This window comes from Crocuta crocuta, unplaced genomic scaffold, assembly GCF_008692635.1.
Source record: "Crocuta crocuta isolate KB4526 unplaced genomic scaffold, BGI_CrCroc_1.0 scaffold549, whole genome shotgun sequence".
Classification (NCBI taxonomy): domain Eukaryota; kingdom Metazoa; phylum Chordata; class Mammalia; order Carnivora; family Hyaenidae; genus Crocuta; species Crocuta crocuta.
Window position 1 is genome coordinate 1,388,878 of NW_027529169.1, and position 9,722 is coordinate 1,398,599.

Below are 9,722 nucleotides of genomic sequence, written 5' to 3' on the forward strand. Positions count from 1 at the left end.
TGCCTGCCCTAGAGCCAGAACATGAGCTGTTCCTTGTGTATGGCAAGGGCCGGCCAGGCATCATCCGGGGCATGGATATGGGGGCCAAAGTCCCAGACGAACACATGATCCCCATTGAGAACCTCATGAACCCCCGGGCCTTGGACTTCCATGCTGAAACTGGCTTCATCTACTTTGCTGACACCACCAGCTACCTCATTGGCCGCCAGAAGATCGATGGCACCGAGCGGGAGACCATCCTGAAGGACGGTAAGGGGCCCCAAATGTGGGAGATGTACAGACACGACCCCCGAGGGACACCCACCTGGGACAGGAAACGATTTGAGACCGGGCATCGGTGTCTCAGTGCCCTTTCAGCGTGGAGAGTCCCCTGATGACTGTCTCGCCAGGCTGGTTGGCATGGAGATGAGGGGATAGACAGAGTGACCCCTGTGTGACCCCCTTCTTGGCTGAGCCGTAAAGAGGCAGGAGGATGGATGGTTAGGCAGTGTGGGCTGTCCTTGCCAACCTTGGGAAAACTCAGGGTCTCTCTGCCATTGGCTCTGAGCCCCAGAGCTGCACACGGTACACAGCCCACCAGAGTCCTGAGGCCTCGAATAGAAGCAGGCATACCAGCACATGATTGCACACAGAGGGTCTGTGTGGCCAGACCTCACGGCAACCGGAGCTCCGTGTTTACTCGTCCTGAGAAGAGTATGTTTTGTGAACCAAATCCAGTTTTTCCCCCTGAGCTGCTCGGGCAGGTCAACAGTATGTTGTCTCTTGAAAATCCATCTGCATGGAGGCCCTGAGCTCCTGAGTTCAGCCTGTTCCTGCCGTGTGTTAGGAATTCCCGCACTTTGGCCCCCAGGACAGGGCCCCCTAACCAGTCATCTAGCTGACGCCAGTGAGCACTCCCCATCCCCCCCCAACCCTCCCCCCTTCGGCTCACAGAACCTCAGCAGTCAGCAATCATAAGACTTTGGGGAAATCAAAAGTAACTCATCAGGAAAAGATTGGGGTTCCCTATACCAAGGGAACTGCTTTTTAAGCTTGAGATGAAGCCTTTGGCTCAGTGAAAAGTCACTTCCTAATTTATTCATTTTGTTAGCTCAGGAGTTTTAGGCCTGGGATGTTGTGTCACATTTGTGCCCTGAGCCACATGCGCATTGCTCCAGCTCACTGCAGTTCAGGCTCAGACATGCCCTCACATGACAGCTCGCATCTACCACGTAGGTTTACAGGCTGCTGTGGACAGTTTTCAGAGACCCTGTGCCTCAACACAGACATGGCAACACAGCCTCCCTGGCTCTTTCTTCCAACCTCCCACCCCGTCCCACCTACCCTCGGGGCCACAGGGTACTCCCTGCAGTCCCTGCCAGTCAAGTTGCTTAGAGCCACATGTAGCCTGAGGGGCAGAGGCAGGCAGTCTTGAACTTCCTTTGAGGCTCTCCATTGCCCCCTTCGCTCCCTGCAGGTATCCACAATGTGGAGGGTGTGGCTGTGGACTGGATGGGGGACAATTTGTATTGGACGGATGATGGGCCCAAGAAGACTATCAGCGTGGCCAGGCTGGAGAAGGCTGCTCAGACCCGCAAGACCTTAATTGAGGGCAAAATGACACACCCCAGGGCCATTGTGGTGGATCCGCTCAATGGGTGAGTCTTCCCACGGCCTTGGGATGGGAGGAGCCACGAACTGTGGGTCTCAGAATTGGGAGTTGAGACAGAGAGTGAACAGAGTAGGCAGCCTAAGTGGGGTGCTGAGGCAGGAATCAGGCTGAATGGGGAAAAGTTACCCCAACCTCAGGACAATGGGAGTGATGTCTCACACACATACATAGAGATCTGGTCCTGTCACTCCCAACTCGGAGCCCTCCACTGGCTCCCCTTGCCCTTGGAGTTAGACCCACATTCCTTATCAGGCCTGGGGTCCTACAGGATCTGCTTTCATCTCCTTTGACCTCATCTGCACCTTTCTTCTGCTCTTGGAAACACTGTCACCACTGCCCGCTGTCTGTTCCTCAGACACTCCAGCTCTTCCAGGCTCAAAGCTTTTGCTCTGGGAGTTCCTTTCCTGGAGCTCCCAGACATTTGCAGATCTAGTCCCTGTCATCATTCACACATAGGTCTCAATTGCCACCTCCTCAGAGAGGCTTTCTCCACCTGATGCCCAGTCTACTCCTTATATCATCACCATGCTTCGTGTCCTTCCTGGGTTTTCTCAATCTCCAATGTGTGTGACCTTCCAGTTGACTTGTTTCTTGTCTGTACCCCTGGGTAGGATGTGATCTCCAGCAGAGCAGGGGCCTTGTCTGCCTTGCTCTCCACTGGATCCCTGACTCACAGTAGGCACTCAACAAATATTTGTTGAACGGAGGAATGCATGAAGGAAATCTGGGGTCCAGGGTTGAGCGGGAAGGAAGCCCCCTGGGAGGGACTCTGGCATAACACACGTGGATTGGGATCACACAGGAGGCTGCTGAAGGCAGGGGTAGCCTGTGTGGTGCTGACCAGTCACTGCCCACAGGTGGATGTACTGGACAGACTGGGAGGAGGACCCCAAGGACAGTCGACGAGGGAGGCTGGAGAGGGCCTGGATGGACGGCTCACACCGAGATATCTTCGTCACCTCTAAGACAGTGCTCTGGCCCAATGGGCTGAGCCTGGACATCCCAGCTGGGCGTCTGTACTGGGTGGATGCCTTCTATGACCGCATTGAGACCATACTGCTCAATGGCACAGACCGGAAGGTGGGTAGGCATGCAGCTGTGTAGGGTGTTCATGTGTGCGTTGCTAGACCACATATGTGTGTTGATGAAGCTTTTTATGTGTGAGTGTATGAGCCTCTCTGTATCCAGGCCTGTGTGCATGTTTACCTACATACCTATGGATGTGCACGTCCATGTGCTATGTGTCTTACGTGTCGTCTGTGGGCTCGACGCTCATGTGCATTCCTGGGTGTATACCTTGTGTGCACCTCAGCATGTTTGTGCACACACACACAGCACACTTCAGAGTGTGCCTGCTGTGTTCGCCTCTGTGCGAGGGCAGGAGGCCAAGAGATGGCATATATGTGTGCTTTTTCATTCGGGTCGCCATGTGTTTTGTGAGTCATGTGCATACTAGGCGTGTGGACTAAGCTCTTTCATAATATATGAGGCCCTTTATGATATGGCTCCCGACTATCTCTGTGGTCTTATCCCTGCCCCTATTCCCTATATCCCAATATTTGAACGAGCAACACTACACAGCTTGGAATTCCCAGCACACAGCGTACCGAGTGCTGCCCTCTGTGCTGTTGCCTATGCAGTTTTCTGCCTCCACTGCCATGCGTCCTCACCCAGCACACTGCTCAGGGGCCCCCTCCTCTGGGATGTTGTCTCCAGACCCCTCTTCCACCCGGGACTGCCGCGTGTGCCCTCCATGAGACATACACAGTCTTTTTCATACCACAGCCCGGCCCTTCATAGATCCTGGGAAGTGTTTGTTGGAAAAAGAAATGAAAGGATGAGTTCTGGATGTATGCTCAGTACCGTGTGTGTATGTATGTGCATGTGTGTGTATGTGTGTATTGGAGGGAGATGAATGAATATGAATGGATGCAAGGGACAAGTTCGCCATCAGCATCCCGCTGAGTTCAGTGTCTAGCACTTCTCTGTGTGCAAAGCTGTCACCCTCAGGGGCTCCCAGGCTAATGGGGGAAACAAGACCCATACCCAGGACATGGACAAATGAGTAAACAAAATGGTGACCCCTGGGCCTTCCTCAAGCACCCCCTTTGTCTGTAGCTCCTCACTAACCTCCCCTCAATTCTTAGATTGTATATGAGGGTCCTGAGCTGAACCATGCCTTTGGCCTGTGTCACCATGGCAACTACCTCTTCTGGACTGAGTACCGGAGTGGCAGTGTTTACCGCTTAGAACGGGGCACAGGTGGTGCACCCCCCACCGTGACCCTTCTGCGCAGCGAGCGGCCCCCCATCTTTGAGATCCGCATGTATGATGCTCAGCAGCAGCAAGGTACCCCCTGGGGCTGGGGCCAGTGATAGGGTGGGACCTAGATGGAAGGGTGAGGCTACTCTGGGGAGGGGGAGGGGAGAAGGCCCTTGCCCAGGATCCCAGGCTCAGACTTTTGAGGCTCTCAAGAAGAGAGACCCCAACCCAGTGTGACTTTGTCTCCCCCATCTCCTTCCCTGCCCCGTGCCTACATGTTCTCTTTGTCACCATGCTCATTGTCTTCTCACCACTTCCTCTCTTTCCGACTCCTCACGTCAATGTGTCTTCTCCCTGTCCTCTCATCTCTCTCTGGCCTCTGCTGACTCTGCGACAACTCGCCCCATCCTCCCCTGGCCCCTCCCTTGGCCCCTCCTTTGCAGTGGGTACCAACAAATGCCGGGTCAACAATGGTGGCTGCAGCAGCCTGTGCTTGGCCACCCCTGGGAGCCGCCAGTGTGCCTGCGCTGAGGACCAGGTGTTGGACACAGACGGTGTCACCTGTTTGGGTATGAGGCGCCCAACCGGGGTGGGTGGCCAGACAGCAGTCCTCAGCAGGAGTGGCCGCCGTGTCCAATCAGAGATAAAGGAGGCAGAGAGGGTCCTGGGGGGGGGGGGGGAACGACAAGAGGCAAGGGGTGGGGAGAGAGCAGGCTCTGGGGGCCAGGAAGGGGCTTAGGGAGGACTGGGGGCTGGGAAGAGTTTGGGAGAGCACAAAAATTAGGGGAAACTGAATGATGAGTAGGACAATAATGGAAAGAGGAAAAAATACTTTTACATTTGTGTCCCCTTGATTAAAGTACTATAACAACCGTTCTAAATGTTAGAATTAGAGAAGAGACAAAAAGCCCCCATCCCACCGACAGACACCACTATATTGTCAGCACTGTGGGGAAGTGAGATTTTTTGGGCCCAGTGGATTACACGGTTGGTTTTCTGTAGCTGAGATCATGCGTACATAAAATGTCTTTCACCCTTTGGGGCTCATATGTGTCACAGCATTTTCTGTGTTATTGTTGCATAATTTTACATAGCCTCTTTTTAAATAAGAGCAGGTCATGCTCATTGTAAAAAATAAATAAACAATATAGAAAAACATAGGAGAAAGTACAAGTCACCCTAAATACCACCACCCATGGATGTCACTCTTACCATTTGGGGGGACACCCTCCCAAACATGATTCTACATGCTTCCCTTTACTTAAACAAAACTGTGTTTACTTAAACGGAACACATGCTCTTCTATTTTCTGCTTTTATCGCTCAACAGTAGGTCATAGATACATAAGCAGAATTTTTAATGGCTGAAATATATTTCATTAGTTAACGTTCCATAACTTTCTCAACCATTTCTCTACCATAGGACATTAAGGTTGTTTCTCTCTTTTGTTATAATCACAGCTAACATTCATTTATTGAGCACAGACCGGGTACTCAGACATGATTATAAGCACTTCCCATGGAGTAGCTTGTTTACTCCTTCAAATATTCTTGTAGGGAAAGTATTCTTATTATCTCCAATTTACAGAAGAAAAGGAGGCCCAAAGTTATAATGGGGATTTGAACCCAGGAAGTTTGACTCAGAACCTGTTTAGTGTTTTGGGGTTTTTTTTTATCACTTGCTTTGCTATTTCGCATATCTTCCTGACTTCCCATATTGTGGAAATATCCCATATCATGGTTTCCTTAAGATAGAATCCCAGAAATGAAAATGGGTCAGTGGGGCCTTAATGGACAGCCAAGAATGAGTGACTAAAGCCAGGTGGTGGAGGGCAAAAGCATTGATGGAGAGGGGAACTGAGTGGCCAGGGTAATGGAAGGATCCGCACGGATGTTGAAATCACCAAGAATTAAAGCAGGAGAGATTCAGGGAAAAGTGACACCGAGCCAGGTGCTAAAAACCCTTATGAATGACGGGGAGTGGCCTGGTGGCCCAAAGAAATAGGGATTGGTGTAGTCTAATAACATGAAAGTCAGAGCTGATTTTTCAGAAAGGAGAGCAGAACAGTCTCGAAGCAGTTGCAAGGAGCAAGAGACACACAGCAAGGCCCAGTGGTCCAGGGCCACAGGAGAGAAACTAGGCACCCACGGGATGCAAGGAAGCTTCAGGGATTAGAGTGGATATGAGAGTTGGACGGGTCAGAAAGGCTGCAAGCAGAGCTTAGGGTGCGGGAGCCCATAGGGGAGTGCTGGCCTTCCCCCTGTTACCGACACAAACGCAGACAAAGCCGAAGTGATTTTACTGCTGTGTGCTCAAGGCCGTCAGGGCTGGTGAGGTGGCAGTGTTGGGAGTGGGAGGGTGGAGCCTGCAGAGCTCTGGGGTCTGTTTTCACTCCTGCTGGTGGAGTTCATACATCTATGGAGGAAAATGTCCACCGACCATGACAGGACTCGGGGGGTCCCAGAGGTGACTTTCAAGAACCAGTTTGTGGCGATTACAGGAAGCTGGTGAGGAGTGGTCTTCTCAGGAGGGACAAAAGGAAGGGGTGGGGGGCTCTAGTCTCTCTTGGAAGCTGCTTCTTCTCGGGCCAGACTGAAGTACTGAAAATATTTAAGTAAACATCACCGTTGCGGCTTGAGAAAGAGCTGCAGTTTCCATCCTGATTATTTGTTCGTGAAAAATCACGCCCTAGGAGAGATTACTGTTTGCATATTATTTAAAATAAGACAACAGGCAAACGTAGTAGAGAGAGCGGAGCACCTGTCCCATGACCTGTGTCTGACTTTCCCCCCACACCCCTGTGGTGCCCACAGCGAACCCATCCTACGTGCCCCCACCCCAGTGCCAGCCAGGCGAGTTCGCCTGCGCCAACAGCCGCTGCATCCAGGAGCGCTGGAAGTGTGACGGGGACAATGACTGCCTGGACAACAGTGACGAGGCCCCGGCCCTCTGCCGTGAGTTGCCTGCCCCTCCAGACGACTGCAGGGCAGCTGGTGGAGAGAGCTAGGCCCCGCCCCTCTCACTGACCCCTGAACTCCTCACCCCCCAGATCAACACACCTGCCCCTCGGACCGGTTCAAGTGTGAGAACAACCGGTGCATCCCCAACCGCTGGCTCTGTGATGGGGACAACGACTGTGGGAACAGTGAAGACGAGTCCAATGCCACTTGTTCAGGTGTGGGGTCGGGGTGGGCCGCATTGGGCACCCCTCAGGCAAGGAGGCCGGGACAGGGTGCAGCCAGGCTTGGGAAGACAGAGTGGCCTCGGGAAAGAAAGGAGCATGGGGTATTGGGGCAGAGAGGACGGGATCCTGAGCAGGAGGAGGGAGTGCTCTCCCCTTCCCCAGGAGAACGGGGCTGGCTGGGAGGACTGAGCCAGGGGGCAGGTGCCCAGAGCACAGCTCCAGTTTGGAGACGGGAGCAAGACAGGGTGGATCTCCTCCTTGCGGGACACCAAAGACTCCGAGAGAGACAGGGTGTAGCATATGCAGGGCTCAGACCACATGGGTGGCTTTAAACTTCTCTCCGAGAAATGGCGGTGAGACCCTTGGGAAGACTTCTTGATGGGCAGAGGATAGGAGGAAAGAATAGGAAATTAAGAGAGGAGGGCAAGACTATGAACACCCGCATCTATCCCTGTCACCAGCTCGCACCTGCCCGCCCAACCAGTTCTCCTGTGCCAGTGGCCGCTGCATCCCCATCTCCTGGACGTGTGATCTGGACGATGACTGCGGGGACCGCTCCGACGAGTCTGCCTCATGTGGTAAGAGGGACAGCAGGGAGGCTGGGCTGGCACGGGGGACGGGGAGCCCATCAGAACATGCCCTGGGTTGGGGGAAGCTGGAGAGCTCCTGAACCTTAGTCCCTGGGGAGCCTTGAGCAAGTTCTTTCATCTCTGTAGGCTATGTGAGTTTTGTCTCCAAAATGAGGATAATCAGAGCACCCACGTCCCTGTGCTGACGTGAGGATCCAGTGAGATGAAGCAGGCAGAGCTCTCAGCACAGGGCTAGTGGTGGGTAACTAGAAGCTTGACGAAGGGATGCTTAGAGGGATGGGGATGAATGACCAGAGCTTCAGGCTGATGCCCCACCACGTAGCTTTCCCAGCCCTGTCTGACCAGGCTACAGCTGCTGGTTCCAGGAGGGACCCCTCACCCACCTGCCGGGTGCTGTGATGCTGTATAATCTTGAGAGCCCAACTCAGCTGTTCTTTCTCCCTGACAGCCTATCCCACCTGCTTCCCCCTGACTCAGTTTACCTGCAACAATGGCAGATGCATCAACATCAACTGGCGATGTGACAATGGTAAGAGCTTGCCCCCCTTAGCCTGCCCTGATTCCTAGGAAAGCAAAAACCCGCAGCCAGGCCCTGGGTGGGAGGTAAAGGGGTCTTAGAATCAAGCTGGGGCCTCCCTCCAATCTACTAAAGCCCCATGGCATTGGCTGGGAGAAATGAGGGCAAGCCAGAAATGCCACGGGGGAACTAGTGTGGACGCAGGGGAAACCCTGTCCCTGTCACCTGTCAGTACCATTCCTCCCCAGACAGAGCCTGGGCTGCCCCATTCTCGGGCAGAGGCTGGGGGGGCCAGGGAGAAATGAGTGAGCAAGGCTAGAGGGGAGGGGCAGAGCAAGGAGAGCCCAGTCCCCACCTCCCTTCACCCCACAAGCCCCATCTCCTGGGGTCCTCGGTGCACCCTCCAGGCTCCGCCTTCAGGCTCGGAGCCCACCTGGCGGTCAGCCATGGACCAGGTGATGTCAGCCCTGAGCCACGGGGGCCAGTGCATCATCGTGTGTGTGCCGTCTCGGGGCTCTGGTTGTGTCTGTGTGTTGTGACGTGTTGCACCGGAGGCTCCAGCCCTGGCTGACGTGTGAGAGCATGTATTGGGTCAGCGCCACGTTGCCCCTCATCTTTGCTGTGTCTCGTGTGCCAATGGTTGCCCTGGCGGTTTCTGTGTTTCAGAGAAGGATTGTGGGGACGGCTCTGATGAAAAGACCTGTCCTGAGCCTGCCGGTCAGTGCATAGAAGCACATGCACCATCACCCCAGAGTCCCAGCTGGCCTCGGGCCGCCTCTCAGGAGCCCCCCTACCCCACAGCAGCTCCCTTCTCCAGAGCTCCTAGGATGTGAAGGGAAAGGGAGAAGGGAGAGAGGAGGCAACAAAGAGAGAAAGACAGTGGAAGGGAAAGAAGCAGGGCAGAGGAGAGGAGAGGACAGAGACGTGGGGACAAAAAGATCAAGACACAGAGGGGAGGAGGGAGAATCAACTCCAGGTGAAAAAGAGGCAGGAACGCACCCCAAGGGGTTAGCTGTACCCCAGTCTTCTCAAGCATCCTGAAAATGTGGAGGGAAGTCTAGTGTCCCCTCAGCCACAAGGCCTAGAGAGCAGGACGTTCATTCAGTCACCCTCAGATGCCTTCCAGGAGTGGCTCCCAAGGCTTCCCAGCTGCAGACAGTGCCCCTTGTGAGTGGGCCAATCTCAGGGCGGGCCTCACAGGCCCTTCCCTCTCCGGCAGGGCAGACGCACCTCCACGCCACCCACCTTCCTCCCTCCCAAGCCAGAGGAATCCCTGCCTTTCCCCCAAAGCAAGCAGACCCCTGTTCCCACACCCTGCCAAAATGAGAAAGGGAAAGAAACTCATCCAGTCCCCCACCCACCACCCTCTGAGACTCAGGGAAGGGCCCTCCCGGAGCCCACCCCTCCTCTCCCCGCCCCCTGCGTGGGCCATGGTGCATGCTGCAATCTATGCAGTTTCTGTGTCTTTTCTGTTTGTTATTTTCTCAGTGGGGGGGTGGGGCGGGCGGAGGGTGGGAA

At 54.4% G+C, this 9,722-nt stretch overlaps 1 protein-coding gene across 1 annotated transcript in view; it reads left to right on the forward strand.

Annotated features, from left to right (window-relative positions):
• Positions 1–9,722, forward strand: part of LRP1 (LDL receptor related protein 1) — an 81,006-nt gene that overhangs the window by 29,018 nt on the left and 42,266 nt on the right. The window contains exons 11-19 of the mRNA XM_077757422.1: positions 13–249; positions 1,457–1,637; positions 2,509–2,731; positions 3,799–4,000; positions 4,357–4,482; positions 6,727–6,867; positions 6,963–7,088; positions 7,559–7,675; positions 8,136–8,216. Coding sequence (XP_077613548.1) covers positions 13–249; positions 1,457–1,637; positions 2,509–2,731; positions 3,799–4,000; positions 4,357–4,482; positions 6,727–6,867; positions 6,963–7,088; positions 7,559–7,675; positions 8,136–8,216 — 1,434 coding nt within the window. The remainder of the gene's footprint in view (positions 1–12; positions 250–1,456; positions 1,638–2,508; positions 2,732–3,798; positions 4,001–4,356; positions 4,483–6,726; positions 6,868–6,962; positions 7,089–7,558; positions 7,676–8,135; positions 8,217–9,722) is intronic.